This window comes from Bactrocera dorsalis, chromosome 3 (genome assembly GCF_023373825.1).
Source record: "Bactrocera dorsalis isolate Fly_Bdor chromosome 3, ASM2337382v1, whole genome shotgun sequence".
Classification (NCBI taxonomy): Eukaryota; Metazoa; Arthropoda; class Insecta; order Diptera; family Tephritidae; genus Bactrocera; species Bactrocera dorsalis.
The window spans coordinates 22,017,047-22,035,655 of record NC_064305.1 but is presented as its reverse complement, the minus strand read 5'-3'; the positions used below and the strand labels follow the sequence as shown (position 1 = coordinate 22,035,655).

The 18,609-nt window shown below is 37.9% G+C and overlaps 1 protein-coding gene across 50 annotated transcripts in view; it reads right to left on the bottom strand.

Moving 5' to 3' along the window:
* The window catches only part of LOC105224521 (Down syndrome cell adhesion molecule-like protein Dscam2), a 158,160-nt gene that overhangs the window by 54,138 nt on the left and 85,413 nt on the right, over positions 1-18,609 (bottom strand). For 45 of the 50 annotated variants that reach the window (XM_049453268.1, XM_049453276.1, XM_049453280.1 and 42 more), the window contains exons 7-8: positions 4,164-5,008; positions 3,941-4,102 (exon numbers count right to left, since the gene is read on the bottom strand). In XM_049453268.1, coding sequence (XP_049309225.1) covers positions 3,941-4,102; positions 4,164-5,008 — 1,007 coding nt within the window. Of the gene's footprint in view, positions 1-3,940; positions 4,103-4,163; positions 5,009-5,305; positions 5,605-6,266; positions 6,388-6,886; positions 7,011-7,468; positions 7,593-18,348; positions 18,473-18,609 lie in introns of those variants that run through there. The other 5 variants (XM_049453282.1, XM_049453281.1, XM_049453286.1 and 2 more) reach the window with 5 other exon arrangements.

Here is an 18,609-nt window from a genome sequence, read left to right as displayed (position 1 = left end):
AGTAAACCCTTCTTCGCCATTTATAATTGGTGCGGAATTCAAAGTCCAGCGGATATTCAGCGGCAAGTCACCCTTAGTAACCATACACTGTGCGCCAGCCATTTCACCAAAATTCAGAGCCTCATCACCAAAACTGAATTGCATGATTTGTGGCGGAACTAACGGAGTGTAATGTTGAAGAATGGAGCGAGAAAATTAAAATTTTGGATGTCAAAAATATTCAACAAACAAATTTAACAAAAATTATAATATATAATCCTTTACAACATTTTTATCTATATTTAAGAACTATTTTGTACCATTAACTTTCAAATCGGACGCATAAAAGCTCGACCCCGCCTTATTTTCCGCAATACATTTGAATAATCCACGATGATGTTCCTCAACGGCAGCGATATTCAGCACACTTGTTTTTGGCGACAGTTTCAATATTGTTATGCCCTCTTCCCCGTTAATAATGGGTCTTGAATTCAGCGTCCATTTAATGTTAATTGGTATATCACCCTTTTGAATCATACACTGCACGCCAGCATTTTCGCCATTATTTATGGGTTCGTCGCCAAAAGAAAATGGCATAATGGAGGGAGGAACTGGTAAGGGGAGGAGACTTTAAGCGTATAAGAAAGCAATAAAAGAAACTACAACATTGACTACAAAATCAGCTAACACCCAAAATATTATACCATTAACTTTCAAATCAGCGACGTAAGAGTCGGCGCCGGCTTTATTTTCAGCTATACATTTGAAAACTCCACGATGATGTTCCTCCACGGAGGCAATATTCAGAACGCTACTTTTCGCCGACAACTTAAGTATAGCTAAACCCTCTTCGCCGTTTATAACCGGCCTAGAGTTGAGAGTCCACTTAATCGTAATGGGTATATCACCCTTCTGTATCATACACTGTACGCCGGCGCTCTCGCCAGTGTTGACAGGCTCCTCCGCAAAGGAGAAAGGCACTATGGAGGGAGGAACTGATGGCGGTAGGAGAAAATTATTACTTGTTAAAACCAAAACAAGAAACGGCAGAAAGGAATGTAAAATTTGCGGAAAGAATAAAGAATAAATTTTCAAATGATTTGTTGAAACCAACAACTACCATTGACAAGTAACCACGATGCATGTTCAACACTGCCAGCCGCATTGCTCGCCACACAGCTATAATTGCCGGCATGACGCGATCTCACCGATTCTATATTCAACATACTAATACGTTGGCCGCTACGTGTTATCACCACGCCATCGTTGGAACCGAAGAGTCGAAAACCGTTAAAACGCCAGAAGATGTCCAAAGGCAAATCACCCTTGGTAACAGCGCAATTGACAGTAGCCATATCCTGTGCATTAACGGGTGCGCCGAAGTCGAAGGGTAAAATTTGTGGTAGAACTATGGAACGGTAAAAGGTTGTGCAAGACGAAATTAATATACAAACAAAAAATTCTCAAAAATAGAAGACTAAATACAATGTCACAAAACTCTATATTGCTGTCAAACCATTCACAGCCAATAAAGCCGACTGCTTAGTCTCGCCGCCATTGTTTGTCGCCACACAGCTATAATTGCCCGCATGACGCGCCCGAACCGACTCGATGCTGAGTACGCTAATGCGTTGACTAGTACGCGTGACAACTAAACCATCGTTGGTAAAGACGCGTCCGCCATTGCGTGTCCAATAAATATCCAGCGGTAGATCACCCTTTTTAACGCTGCAGTAAGCCGAAACCATATCCATTTCATTGATGCTCTCATCACCAAAATCGAAGGGTAGTATTTGTGGTAGGACTAGGGTAGGGTAATCGTAGATGCGATTGGTAAAAGAGCAAACATTAAATCAAAAAATGTACACATGATAAATATAGCTCAAAGAAGTAGAGAATTATTGTGTATATGTATCATTTGTAATTTAACCATTCACGGCCAGTAACGCCCACTGCTTAATCACGCCTCCATTATTTGTCGCCACGCAGCTGTAATTGCCTGCGTGGCGTGCGCGTACCGATTCGATGCTGAGTACGCTAATGCGTTGACTATTACGTGTCACTACTAAACCGTCATTCGTGAACACGCGTCCACCATTGCGCGTCCAATAAATATCCAGCGGTAGATCGCCCTTGTTTACTGTGCAATATGCTGACACCATATCCATTTCATTAATATTTTGCGCGCCAAAGTCGAAAGGCAAGATTTGTGGTAGGACTGAATTGGCGGGTGGAGGGAAGGAAATAAATAGCAGAAAAAATAGAAAAATTCAACATTTAATAAAAACAATTTATAACGCTTTTAACCATTCACTGCCAACATGGCGGATTGTCGTGTTGCACCCGCATTGTTTGTCGCCACACAGCTATAATTGCCCGCATGACGCGCACGCACCGATTCGATGCTTAAAACACTTAACCGTTGGCTATTCCGTGTGACAATCAAACCATCATTCGTGTACACGCGTCCGCCGTTTTTCATCCAATATATATCAATTGGCAGATCGCCTTTATTGACTGTACAAGAGGCTGAAACCATATCCTGTTCGTTGATACGCTCCTCGCCGAAATCGAATGGCACAATTTGTGGCAAAACTGCATGAGTGGAGGGGAATGAAAGTACGCAAGTGGGAAAAGGAATGCAACTGTGTTAGCGCAAATTAAATTATAAAGCAATAAAATATAGTAAAATCATTATTGTAAAGGACTCTAGCGCTAAAGCTAACCATTAACCGCCAGCACAGCCCAATGTGTGGTAACGCCAGCGTTATTTGTCGCGACGCAGCTATAATTGCCAGCATGACGCGCTCGCACCGATTCAATGCTCAGAACGCTCATGCGTTGACTAGTTTTTGTAACGACCACGCCATCGTTCGTGTAGACACGTCCGCCATTCTTTGTCCAAGCGACATCTATTGGCAAATCGCCTTTATTGACAGTGCACGAAGCCGATACCATATCCAGTTCGTTAACGCTCACCTCACCGAAGTCGAAGGGTACAATTAGTGGCAGAACTTGTGAGTTGTTAGAGAGATTAAAGCAGAATAACGGTAATTTTACCAAAGAACTTCGGAATTTAGTAGAATTTTAATTTTACAAAATGACATTTGAACTAAATGCATTTTGCCATCTCTAATGTGGTAATACTATAACTCGCATCTTCATTAAAATTTGACACATCACAGGGTACAACGGTGCTTAAATTACTGAGGAACCCAAAATGCAAAAGAACCTAAAAATGTAACAACTACTCGCCTACAAAATTCATAAATCTTTAAATTTGTTTGCTAGGTTTTCTAAAACTCGTTTATCGACGAACCATTAACACTCAGCTCGGCGGTGTGATAGGCCTCGCCGGCCGCATTACGCGCTACACAAGTATAGTTCGCACGGTGTCGCGCATGTACCGACTCTATGCTCAACATGCTAATACGTTGTGTTGTTTTTGTTATTAGTATACCATCGTTGGTCATCAGTTTGCCCGAACCGCCTAGTTTTGGATCCGGCGCTGTAGTCCAATACAAATCGATCGGTGTATCGCCTTTATTGACAGTGCATGTGGCCGAGACCATATCATTCATGTTGATCGCATCTTCACCGAAATCGAAGGGAACAATTTGTGGCGGCACTAATTGGTGATGGAAACGAAATAAAGTGTTACCAATGTATTGCTTAACTGGAGAACACGACAAACCCACGTTGATACTCGCTTAACAGTGAGTATTTCACCTAATCATCTTATTAAATTGTTCAGCCAGAAAAAAAATTACCGGTTGAGTGTAAAGACGAAGCAATTCTTAGCAGACGGCTTGCTTTTACTGTAGCAATTGAAAGTTTAGCGGACGGAATTTTTGGACTGCTTCGTCGTTGCACTACATTGCCGGCTTTTGTATTGTAATTTGGATCATTTCCTCGTTTAACGGTACAGGCAAATGATCAATAAGGTGCGTATGAAACTTACCCATAACTTGTACTTCTAATGAGCCGCGCGCTGAATAACCTTCGGCATTTTTAGCTACACAAGTGTAAGTCGCTTGATCGGAGTTACGTTCCACATTCTCAATTATCAAAGTGCCATTGGGGAAGACTTTCTGTTTGCGGTTGATGGGTAAAGCACGATTGTCTAAAAAAATGTGACGAATATTAACGAGTACTACATACAAAAACACTTAATTACTACTCACCACGTTCCCAAACGATCGAATCAATTGGATAGCCTGCTACGGGACAGGTTACAATTAAAGTCTCGCCCGCTACAATAGCTTTCTTTTCCATCTGACGAATGTAGGGTAAACCGTAGACATTTAATTTTGCTGAGTGTTCGGCTACGCCAACTTTGCTCTTCGCTATACACTTGTAGAGACCGCCGTCGTTCGCATGCACAGATGTGATATTCAAATAGGAGACAACATCACCATTTACTGTCACATATTGGCCCACTTGGTAACGATCAATATTTGCGATTTTCTTGCCATCGAGTTCCCATGAGATTTCAGGTGTTGGATTGCCGCCAGCTACACACTTGAGGAAAACGCTTGGTCCAGGTTCCATTGTCTCTTCTTGGAATGCCTGTCGTATAACTGGTGGATCGAAACGGCCCCCTAATTTCAATTCAGCACTCGCTTCCGCAGATTCTTGATCGTTGCGCACGAAACACTGATACATGCCCTTATCTTCCTTCTTCACCGATTCGATGCGTAATACCTGATCACTATGACCAATCGACTTGCCATCCTTCAACCAGCTGATAGTCTTAATTGGGTTACCACTATATTGGCAGGTGAATACAGCTGGGCGGCCGAAATCAATGGTTTGTGTGGGTGGATCGATTTTCGCTGAAAGTGGTGCGGTCACAGTGAGCACAGTTTCTACGCTCTCACCGCCAACTGAATTATTGACGACACACAAATATTTGCCAGAATCTTCGACCACAGCATCCTTAATAATCAAAGTGCCAGAAACTTGTTTCACGCGCTCATTTAGTATAACGGCTTGTTTGCGGGTGGTGCCTTCAATGAACTTATACCATCTGCAATAGAGAGTGGTGTGTTAACAAAAATATACATAACCTAAAATAGCACACGAAGATGGTTAAAAATGAAAAAATCAAATGAAATGCTATGTTATGCGCTGTGTTGGTTGCATTGGTGATCAAATAAAATTGTTTTTCTAAGCCCATCGAATGAGATGAAAGTTACGAAAGCTTCAACAAAATTTAATATGAAGCTAAAGGTAATTTTGAAAGCAACAACGAACATGTTTGGCATGAATTACGTACAGGAACGATATACCCACCTTAGCGTTAAGCGTTGAACTAAGTACTTACCTTACGGATTTTGTTGCATAACTTAGCATTTCATTACAATTTCTCTTTTTTCATTTTTAACCAGCTTTTTTTTAGAAAACTTGCTTTTAGGACCCTCGATAAAGCCTAGTACAACCTAACGAAAAGGAACACACATTATAAAGTCGTCGACGAGAACATGAATAAAATCAGCTACATACATTGAGCTCTAAAAGCTTTGAAAGAGTTTATGAAGATCGTGAATGCTTATACACAAGGGGTAAGATAAAGTTTCTTGCTACTGGATATTGCCTAAAAGTAAAGCAGAAACTCATAGAACGTGCGGGAGAAGAAAGGCAAATATTTTCCGTCAAAAAAAATAAGGGCATGAAACACAGAGTTGCAGAATATAGAATATTTTAGCAAGAGTATATTAGAAATCTGCAAGAAAAAGTCCTTTAAATTTTTTTATTCTCAAATATGTACCTATAAACCGGCACTGGGTAGCCTTGACCTGGACAGTGACCAACAAAAGTACCGCCCAAAGGCACTTCGTTAATCTCAATACTTTTAATAGCAATGCGTGGCTTTACATGACCAACGGGTTCTATAAAAGAAATAAAGTCAGAAGAAACATCTACAAATGAAGCACAAACATTTCGGATAAACTACCTGAATTGTTTCAAATCATACCAACATTTTACCTAAATAGCGGCATTGGATATGCTTGAGCCTGACAAAGTATGGCGAAGCTGGCGCCTAGGCGCATTGTAAGCTCCTGCAGACGATCGCCAGAAACAGTGGGTGCGACACTGCCAATAGGCTCTGGTTGGAAAAGAAATATTTTTTACCGTTCTTACAAAAAGGAAAATAAAATAGAAAGAAAGGAGAAACCGCCTGATGTTTGATAGTATGTATATACATACAAACCGGTTTGGCAGGGTTCTAGCAAGTATACGCTAAAATCTTCTGATTAAAAATTTAAAACTGTTTTTATTTTTACCGAAAAACAGGTGTTGGGTAGGATTGTCCCTGACAGAGCATAGTCACGCTATAGCTTGCCTCCTTAGTCACTTCTTGCAAGCGACCACCTGATACTTTGGGCGCCACGCTACCAACGGGTTCTATAGAGGAATTCAAATTTATTTAAAAGCTTTTTGCAAACTTTCATCTTTATATAAAGAGATGATAGTTAGTTTAGACGATTTTCGAAATAATTTTTCTTCACTGAGAACTGCCTGAGAGTTAACAACTGATTGTAAACATGGTTAAATAAAAGCTTTAAAGATATTTGAAATCGATTTTATCTACTAATATTTAAAAGGTTTCAGCGTATGCTTTTTCACAAAACTAACCTTATTATAGGTACGGGAAAGGCTTGTGCTTGGCACAATAGAGCAAAACTCTGTCCAATTTCTTTTACAAATGTAAAACTTTTGGATTCTCCAGAGAATGTAGGAGCTTTTGCACCAACAGGCTCTACAAGTGATGACAAAATAATCAATTGTAAGCAGATTAATAATGCCCTTTGTTGGAAAACTTGTAGTGACGTATCTATTTTCAGATCTTTCCTATTAAAGCTTTTTTAAATTAGTTTTAAAAATATTCTGTAGCTTTAACTACCTTATAACAGGCACAGGCCACGCTTGAGCTTGACACAACAGAGCAAAACTTTGACCAAAGTTGCGCGAAAATGTAAAACTTTTCAAGTCATTGGAAAATGTGGGAGCTTTTGCGCCAACAGGCTCTAAAAAAGTTTAATTGAAATAAACTCAAGTAAATACAGAATTAAATTCAAATTTAATATTATTTAATCATCCAAAAAATTTTAATAATTTTGTAACTCAATCATAAATTTACAGAACCAGTTAGTAGTGTGTCGGAGGCCCTTAGCGCAAATTATATCAACATAAGTCTTTGTCTAAACAATAGTCACCAATACCTTATTATCGGCACCGGAAAAGCTTGAGCTTGACACAGAAGTGCAAAGCTTTGTCCTACTGCGCGTATATAGGAGAAAACATTTGAGTCCGTTGAGAACGTAGGAGCCTTAGCGCCTACTGGTTCTACAAAAATATATTGAAAAGGAAATGGTGCTTACATTTTACATGTAAAATAAAGTATTAAACGAGCTTTTTGTTATAAAGGAAAACTGCCTGCGTTGTAATGCGAAACTAAAAGAAACGTTTTACGGGGCAAGTATACCTAAATAATGGCACGGGATAGGCTTGAGCTTGACACAGGAGCACTAAATGTTTGCCTTGAGCTTCCACAAAAGTGCTGCTTTTCGCCAAGTTGGGAAAGGCGGGCGCTTTAGCACCAAGTGGTTCTTGAAAATGAGAAAAATATAAAATATAATACGTATTGGCTTAGAAGAATACTCGTATAAAAACTGCCTCTTGGGAGCTTTTAAACAATTTTAAAAAACTTTATATTACAATTAGCTTAAAGCCCTTTACCTAAACAAAGGCACCGGATATGCCTGCGCTTGACATAAGAGCACAAGATCTTTGCCTTGTTTCTCAATAAATGTGCCACTTTTTAAAGCGGTTGGAAATGCGGGAGCTTTGGCACCAAGTGGTTCTTTAAAAATCAAAATAAATTGTTTGAATATTGAATATCATTCTTTAGAAAGAATAAACTGTATGAATATTGCCTGAATGTCGTGGAAGGGAGCGAATTTTAAAACTTATAAAATCGTTACCTGGTCAGCGGCACTGGATATGCTTGAGCTTGACATAAAAGCACTATGTCACTGAAACTTTTACCCATAAGTGTGCTTATTTTCGATACGGTGGGAAAGGTGGGAGCTTTAGCACCAACGGGTTCTATGAATGTAAAAGCATTTTTATTGCAATATATAAAGCATACACAAAATCAATAAATTTCAATAATTGAGAACTGCCCAAAAATATTTTGACAGAAAAAGTCGTGTACTCTTAACCTAAATTTTTTAGAAATAAAGTCCTTAATACATAATCTCAATTAATTACTTTTTTCTTGCCGTTAAATCGAAACAAAACTAACCTTATTATAGGCACTGGAAAAGCTTGAGCTTGACAAAGCAACGCAAAGCTCTGTTCGACACTGCGTGTATATGAAAATGAACTGGAATCGGTGGAGAAAGTGGGAGCTTTAGCTCCAACGGGTTCTAAAAATATTAATTTTTTTAAATTTTCGATTTGGGAATCAATCAATATAATATGAGAACTGCCTGAGTACGAAGAAATTTTAACCTATAGCATTTTATTTTCAAGCTTTTGGCTTATGAAATCTTTACCTTATAATTGGCACAGGAAAAGCTTGTGCCTGACACAAAAGCGCAAAGCTAGAATTCACTGAGCGTACAAAAATGCTACCCTTCGAATCACTTGAGAATGTTGGTGCCTTAGCGCCGACAGGCTCTGAAGTTAGAAAGAAAAACATACAAGATTTCAAATATAATAAAATAATTAACAAGACCGGTTGGCAGGTGTCACGCTGAATGGTGGATAATTTTCGCGCATTACTCAATTGAAATAAATAAATCAAACGATGGACGCAATTTAATCTCTAAGTTTTGTGGAACGATAAAGTTTTCTATATTTTTGTTTCCTATAAATTCAGTTGTTTTCATTTATTACCTAAAAATAGGTACCGGAAAAGCTTGAGCTTCGCATGTCATGGCCAATGTACTACGACTAGCTGCATAAATTGTGAACGTGCTGGCAACACTTGGAAATGCAGGTGCTTTAAAGCCCACGGGTTCTAAATATAATTATCGATATATGCAATTAGAAATCTAAGTCTTTACTAATTGAAAATAGGTGCTGAATGTTGGGTTTGGTTTGTGGTAAACTCGAAAAATGTAAATTTAAACTTATTGCTATTTTACAAAATACATTCTTCTGACCTAAACACGGGCACAGGAAACGCTTGAGCTTGACAGAGAAGCGCTAGAGTTGAGTTTATTGGTGCTCGGCTCGAAAATGTTTGTACCTCACCGGAGAAGGCAGGCGCCTTCGAACCAATTGGCTCTGAAAATATTTATTATTCGAAAGGAGAAATAGAGTGCGAATACTGAAGAATATTTTCCTGAATGTGGGGTGATATATTTTGCATAAGGTAAACTGTTTTACTATTCGATTTTTTCAACCATTGTGCTCTTAATAAACATACTAATAATAAAATAAAATAAATTTGGTATACTGTTCAAAGAAATACTTTATCGTGCCAGTGCACTAGAAACAATTGTTAATTAATTTTATAAACACTTTAAAAAACTGATGGGATTCCAAGAAATTTTTTCATGTCAGAAATACGTTCGAGGAGTTTAGGAGTACAACAACTAGTAAATATATATTTTTTAAACATTTAAAAGGGTATATTAAATTTACCACGAAGTTTGTAGCACCCTGGAGATCCTATAAAGTATATGCATAAATAATCAGCTCAAACCCACTTCATCAGAATTGATTTAGCCACGCCGTCTGTATATACGCAAACTAATCCCTCAGTTTATGAGGTATCGCTCTGAAATTTTGTACACTTTCCTACCTCCCCACGATACTGTTCATGTGTCGGAACCGTTGATATTGGACAACTAAAGCATATACTATGGATTACTATAGCATACATACAGGCGCCGTAGAAACTGACCAATCAAAATCTTGATAGAGATTATTTTATACCCTTTATGCTATGAGAAATGCACCAGTGAAGCTTAGCACCAGATTAAAGTGCAGCCGAAATTAAAAAAAAATTTCTTTCTTCTTTTAGTTTAATCAATGGAAATAAGGTCGCTGAACCTTAGAAAGTGACAAAACGTACGAACAACTGTTGGAAATGCCGTAGTCTGTCATAATCAAATATCAAACGCAACTTTAGCAAAACTAACCTAACCGTATATACCTATTTATTTTTTTCCATTACCTTATTACAGGTACTGGATAAGCCTGCGCTTGACACAGCAACGCAAAGCCAGTATGTTCTTGTTTTTGCACTTCAATTAATTTATACTCCAGCGAAAATGTAGGAGGCTTAGCGCCGACGGGTTCTAGAAATGTATATGATTATAGCGCTTACTTATTGGATTTGAAGAAATGTAAACATTTATTTTGAAACTGCGATTGAAAACTGCCGCCCATTGAACGACAAACTGTTTACTATTGTATTTTCCGATAAATTAGTTTGTTTGAATTATCGAATTTGCTAGCCTTGACCAAAGGTCAAAGTTACTATGAATTCCGTGTCTTACATACTTTTAGCCTGACCCAGTTTCTCCTTAAAACTAGAGCGTGCGAACCATGAACTTGAACGTGATAAGTGACAATATCAATTGAGGTCAAATAACAAGGTTAAACGACGAACAAAAACGAAGCAACCAATCAGCTGGACTATATGAAAAGGAGTAAAACAACAATGAAGCAACGAAACACAAACGAAGGTACGTCTGCTACCCCCTTAAAAGTTCAATGTCAACAGCATGTAGGTACACTTGTAGTATGTATGCATGTAGTTATATGGGTTAAAACAACACTACCAACACAAATGTCAAAACTATAAACGGAAAGTGACAATTGAGCGGCAAATGGCAAGAGCTAGACGGTTAAATTGCGCGCAAATTTTTAAATATAGGGTGATTTTTTAAGAGCTTGACAACTTTTTTTTAAAAAAAAACGCATAAAATTTGCAAAATCTCATCGGTTCTTTATTTGAAACGTTAGATTGGTTCATGACATTTACTTTTTGAAGATAATTTCATTTAAATGTTGACCGCGGCTGCGTCTTAGGTGGTCCATTCGGAAAGTCCAATTTTGGGCAACTTTTTCGAGCATTTCGGCCGGAATAGCCCGAATTTCTTCGGAAATGTTGTCTTCCAAAGCTGGAATAGTTGCTGGCTTATTTCTGTAGACTTTAGACTTGACGTAGCCCCACAAAAAATAGTCTAAAGGCGTTAAATCGCATGATCTTGGTGGCCAACTTACGGGTCCATTTCTTGAGATGAATTGTTGTCCGAAGTTTTCCCTCAAAATGGCCATAGAATCGCGAGCTGTGTGGCATGTAGCGCCATCTTGTTGAAACCACATGGCAACCAAGTTCAGTTCTTCCATTTTTGGCAACAAAAAGTTTGTTAGCATCGAACGATAGCGATCGCCATTCACCGTAACGTTGCGTCCAACAGCATCTTTGAAAAAATACGGTCCAATGATTCCACCAGCGTACAAACCACACCAAACAGTGCATTTTTCGGGATGCATGGGCAGTTCTTGAACGGCTTCTGGTTGCTCTTCACCCCAAATGCGGCAATTTTGCTTATTTACGTAGCCATTCAACCAGAAATGAGCCTCATCGCTGAACAAAATTTGTCGATAAACACATTTCGAACCGAACACTGATTTTGGTAATAAAATTCAATGATTTGCAAGCGTTGCTCGTTAGTAAGTCTATTCATGATGAAATGTCAAAGCATACTGAGCATCTTTCTCTTTGACACCATGTCTGAAATCCCACGTGATCTGTCAAATACTAATGCATGAAAATCCTAACCTCAAAAAAATCACCCGTTACATAAAAGTGAAAATACAAGAAAAATGCTGGTAGTTGGTAATAAAAAGCAACTACAAAAATATGTATGTATATATGTGAGTGACTTTGCGACGAGCATATACGACGACCGTAACAGCAACTAGTGGCGCACAAGCGAACGCTGCCAACATAGCAGTAAGAGGTCGGTGACCCAAAAACGTGACCTGACGATTACCCACAACGCAGCGTAGACGTGCAGCGACGCGGCACGCTGCAGCGCACGATCCGATTCATTCATAAATAGCTGCGTAGAGCAGTATGCACGTTGAAAAGTAACAGCAGCAACAATTGAAACTTCTATCGCCGTTACGTTCTAGCATGCGCACGCAGAAAACCAGTTTTTTACATTCTCTTTTGTTTGCAGTTTCTAAATAGAAACGCGTAGTCAAAACAAAATCACAAAAACAGTCCGCCGCAGCAACAGGCAGCAGTGTGCAAGCGAGATGACTGCTGACTGTTTACGAATATGGCGAGCAAAACACATGTGCGCCGAGTAGGGGTAATTGTTTTGGGAAATTTTTGACGCGTAGCGCACATGCGCAATGCCGGCGTGCATTATGTGAAAGGGACAGTAAGTTGCATGCAACCGTGCGAGTGCGTCAACTGATATGTACCATCGAACAGCTGTATGAATGGTTTGTTTAATGACACACATTTACGCGGCGCAAATAAACCACAAATCATGTTGCTGTTGTTGTTGTGCTTGGTATGGGATGCTGTGTTTTGTGGTATGGGTTTGTAAACAAAAGCGTACGTTTCGTGGCTTTTGTTTTTGTTGTGCGACTTCAAACGGAGTCGCAGCGTTTGGTAGATACAATTTTTTTGTCTGCTTTTACTTTACGCTTGCCTTTGCGCTTTGTTTACTTTAGCTTTGTTCTACTTTATTTGTGCAGACAGCCTCCAAAAGCCACTGTGGGCAGTTGTCATGAAGCCATCGACACATACATCATATATGTATGTGTTCGTACATGAGCATGTAATTGTTGCACTGGAATTCATGAATGAATGTAACGAACACCTCATTAGACATTTTCCAAGCCGAGGCTCGTAAATTATTATTTATTTTTTTAATCGAGAAGGAATAATTTGCTTAATTATAACAAGTCCTTAGAATCAAAAACATATATTAAACAGTGAAATTCCTCATAACGGACACCCACCGTCACAGTGTTTTTGCGTAGCTAAGGAAGATGTCCACATAAGGTAAGTATTGTTCTTAAAAAAAACTGTCGCAAAAAAAAAATAATACATAATAATAATAAGAATTATAAATCTGGTAACTATAAAATGTACAAAATTTTCTTGACGCCTTTTATGAAAACTTGTTCCTTTATCAGAGATAATTTGAACAAAATGTTACCAAAATAGTGTACGTGTCTGATCTTGGAACGTATTATTGTCCGGTTATAGGAATTGTTTTGTATAAAAAATTTATTGAAAAAAATTGTGTTCAGAAAATTTCTCCAGTTATGGAAGTTGTCCGGTTATGACAACGGTTCATATTAAAGAATCTCTTTGTATTACTATTATTTGTATAGTATATCAGAATTTTGAGCCTTCTGAGTCAGTAGGAACACAGAAATAGTACATTTATACATCACGGACTATCGATAATCGATAACTTTTGTTGTGCACTAACAAATTTCGATAGTTTCCATACAAACTTCATGATAACTTGTATTTTCACCAAATTTACTAAATATGTATTTTTGGGTATATCTAACCTATAAGCCGGCACTGGATATGCCTGCGCCGGACAGAGTATAGCAAAACTAGCATGTTGGCGTCGCTCTATACCCGACCATTTGGTATCAACGGATAGTGTAGGCGCTTTTGCACTGACAGGCTCTATGAATAAAATTATTATCAATCATAAATTTCCAAGACAAATAAATGTAATAAGTAGCGTAAATGCATTTTGCACCTGAATGTTGGCACTGGATACGCCTGCGCTGGACAAAACATGGCTAAATCACGTCCCTGCATGCGCTCGTTCCATGAGCGACGCATGTCGTGTGAGAGCAATGTTGGCGCTTTACCGCCAACGGGTTCTAAATTAACAGAAATAAAAACATATTTTTATTTAATAAAAAATTTGGTTGAGACTTTCAAATGTAACGCAATAAATATGCAACGCAAACCCACGTCGCAAAAGAGTATGACGCAAGTAAACTGCCTGAAGTGTTTTGAAATTCGTACAACTAGCCTGGTTTATTGACTCGAAAACAATACACCGGTCTTTATACTTATTTTAAATTAATTGAAAACTATGTATTCACCGAAAATTTGGCGCCGGATAACCCTGTGCCGGACAGAGCAAAGATAAATCGCTGGCGGCGCGTAATTCCAATGGTTTTTGCACTAGGGATGGGGTGCGCGGCGCGGTACTTGAAATCGGCTCTAAAAATCAATATAAAAATACATATTAGCAGACGGTTTTAAAACGCTGCTGAATGTTGGGGCTGTGAGCGGCCGTTTGAATTATTAAAAGTTACACTTTGTGACATATTTTGTTATAATACGTTATCAGAACAATATTACGAAACATTTTTTAATTTTAAAATCTGAAATTTAGTGGCATTCAATGTGTATTACCTAAAATTAGGTGCCGGAAATCCCTGCGCTGGGCAAAGTAATGAAACACTACTTCCATGCGCCATATTTAAGGGTTTACTCATTATTGAAGGTATGCGCGGAGCAGTACTTGAAACGGGTTCTAAATTTTAGATATAAAAATTTATTGAATGTTCAAATTTATTTAGTGTTGAAAACTGTCTGAATGATTTTTTGGAACATAAAATAATATTTACTTAACAAACTCATTCTGTTTTGACTTAATTAAAAAGTAAAAAAAAATTGGGATAGCTAACCTAAAACTAGGTGCTGGGTAGCCTTGCGCCGGACAGAGTATTGCTGTTTCCGCATTTGACTCGACAACATTTGGTTTATAAGGGAGCGCATTAATTTTTGGTGGCGAACTAGAAACAGGTTCTGCAAAGGTTTAGCAAGGATATTTGAATTTCTTCGTAACACATAACTAACAAATATAAATGCAATTTTAGAGCATTCGAATTTATCGTTAATCGATAAAACCAACTCCATGCCATTACAGTTTAAATATTTAAAGGGTTATATCCATTTGAGAATTTACATACATATGTACATATGTATACATATTAATACCGTCCACGGTATGAAGGACTTTAAAAAATAATTAAAATGAATCCTTATTAAAACACATAAAATGCTCTAATTTACATTTTTTATTTATTATTTTCTAATAAAAAAAGCTTCTTAGAAAAAGCGCATTTTTCTGACTTTCATGTGGATATAACCCCTCAACACATAATATAAGTACATAGAAAAAAACTGCCTGAAGTCTCCGTATTAAAAAAATTTTCAAATTTTATGAAATCTTCTTCATTGCTTACCGAAAGTTTGGCGCTGGGTAGCCTTGCGCAGGGCATAAAATCGAAATGCTTGAGTGGTGAGCCACACTTAATGGGCGCGCACTAACTGGTGGCACCTTGGGTGCCGTACTGGAAACGGGTTCTGTGCAAATTGTAATAACATTTATTCGAAAATCACAATGAAAGAAAAATATTAGAAATTTTCACTTGAAAACTGCATGAATGTCATAAAATTTTTGGTAGAGCAAGTAGAAATTCTTTAACCTTTTTAATTTACAGTGGTAGAATCTATGGTAATGGCGGTTTGGCAATCTCCGAATACAAGATCCCACTTTTCCATTAAGAAAGAAGGTTCAGAGTAAACACAGAAAAATATGGTTGGCGTAAAGTCGTGATAGCTCCGTTCAACACATTGAACGTACGGCAGCCTTTTAAGCTGCTGGACCACTACAGTATACTTCAAATAGAGGTTTTTTTTTGGGGGGAAAGCAGCTTCTAATGCTTCAGCAAACAACTCCTGAATCAAAATCTACGTGGGCAGTCAATGAGCAATCAATTCTTTAACCTCGTGTCGTATATAGACCATAAGTATCTTCAAAAGCAAGGCAGCAGTGAAGAGTGTCGCCAGAACCAAATGATTTCAACTCTACTACATGCCAAGTCACAAAAGCATCGAGGGCAATAAAAATGTGTACGAGACTGCCAAGAGTGTTATATGGCTGTCACCAGAAAACATGATCAACATTGGACAATACAGGTATGGTTTATGCGACGATCTAGACAAAAGCATAGCAAGGAATATCAAAATTCGATGGAACGATCTACCTGAAGCCCCATGGTATGAGGTGCTTGAAGAAGTATCGCCTGTGGGGCCACAAATTCTGTTGAAATTCGCGTCAAACGTAGGCATCCTAAAGGCTGACTACTTCTCATGAACTTCATTACTGAACTCCATCTGGTATCGCAAAAGACCAAACTAACCTAACAATTAAAAAAAAAACGGTCAAATTTTACAAAAAATTACCTAAATACCGGTACCGGAAAGCCTTGCGCAGGACACAATAATGCAAAAGTGCTACCCAAATGATAACTTTTTACATCGAATTTGGAAAGTGAGGATACCTTTGGTATTGCACTGCTCACCGGTTCTAAAAATTATGCATTTATTTAAATAATTGAAGTTTATTAAACAAACAATGATATACATACACAAAACTGCTTGAATATTATATAATTTGCTTTATAATCTCAGTTGCAAATAAATGAAAAACACATCCCAATACGCAATAAAGTTACTACCAGATCAGAGAAAACCCAATTAGGCCGATTACTATCTATTTTGGTCTGCTGTCGGTGCTGTTAGAGATGTTCCGTACTTTCAATCTCAAAAACATTGAAAGTGTGTTCGATGAAAATTGTCAAACCAAAACTCAACAAACTTAGAAATTTTCGGTCCGTGTTGTAAAAATTGCTCAATTTTTGAGAACTAAAACAAGCTTTATTTTGAGAAACATTCGTAAAACAAGATAATGAAGTTCTTAAATTTATAGCCGGCTTCAATACTGCTGCTACAGTAGTGCCTAATAAAGCAATTAGTTCTGCTTACCGATAAGTTGGTACTGGATAACCCTGTGCCGGACATAGAATACCCAGCGAGCCGCCGAGTTGTACAAACTCTATGCCGGTTTTTTGTATGAGGGCTACACGTGGTGCAGCGCCACTAATAGGTTCTGCAATTTTGAAATATCAAAAAAAAGTGAGTTGCGAACGACAAAGTACTTATATAAGTATAATAACTTGAAAACTGCCATCTTCATTTTCAATACTATGACTGAGCTTTTAAAAACTATGTAATTCGATAAAAATTAAACACATAGCCTCACTTTAGTGACAAAGTCATTACCTAAACATTGGCACTGGATAGGCTTGAGCTGGACAAAGCATTGTCTGACTAGCGCCCAAAGCAATATCTACATTTCTAGTTTTATCACCGGATGTAAGGCGAGGACTGACGCTACCAACAGGCTCTAAAGACAATAAAGAAAAGATTTACTTGAATTTTCGGAAAATCTTGACCTAAAATTTAAGAATTATATTATTACATACAAAAATATATAAATGTAGTATAATAGATTGCTCTGAAAACTACCCGAATTTTTTAGTTATTCGTGTGTTGGAAAAATTAACCGTTTCTACGAAACAAAAATTTTACTATACCTAAAAAATGGTACCGGATATGACTGTGCTGGACATAGCAGTGTTACGTCGGTGGCGTTTCTGCCGCGTACCTTCGTTAACTCATCGTACGCATTGATTTTTGGACCCACACTAGCTACGGGTTCTGAGAAAAAAAGTTGTATACACATACATATACGAGTATGAAATAGAATATGCAAAAAAGGCATTGAATGTTGGAATTTAGGTAAAGCTTCGTATTATTCAGAGGTTGCAACCTATAAAATGAAATTTCTAAATAAACAATTACCGGAATAATGGCACTGGATAAGACTGTGCGGGACAAAATAATGTGCAGCTTCGATTGATTTGTGCCTCTGCATTTTTTAAACGATTTTCAACACTTATTTTTGGCGCCACGCTGCCAACGGGTTCTATTGTAAAATGACAGGAGTTAAGTAAACTAAATAAATTTATATACTTGTGAAAACTGCCTGAATTATGTGCTCTAATTAAGTGGAATTTATCTACAAATTTGATGTGAGCTCGATTATACCTGTAGTTTGGCACTGGATATGACTGTGCTGGACAAAAAAGCGTAAATGTCATACCCAATTTGGCACCGGCATCACGCAGACGTTCTCCAACACTGATTTTCGGTGCAACGCTGGCAACGGGTTCTAAACGAATATAACAATTTTAATGACAGAATATTACCCTCCAAAAATTTACATATATCAACTGCAGAATGTTGGAATCTAAATTAAAAGTTTTTGCCATTTTTCGAAATTTTGTTTTGAGTTTTTAAACATTGCCCTCTCTGAAGCCTGAACTGTGGGATTTTTCAACTAAACACGATGAGCTCATGATTTCATGAATAATATATTTTTTTTTTCGATTTTTAAATTCGCAATTAATGTTGCATATTTTTACCTAAATAGTGGCACCGGATACGATTGTGCTGGGCAAAATATACTCAATGTATTGCCGATGGCCGCTTCAGCGTCATTACGCCGATTTATAAGATTAATTCTTGGTGCTACACTGCCCACAGGTTCTATAAAATGTCAAATATGTTTATCAAGCAATTGAGAAAAAACACAGAGAAAACTGCCGAACGTTGGTTTCTTGTAATGACTGAAATTTGTTTAATGAAGCCAGAGGCCTTTTTTTAAATCACAATTTAGATTGACT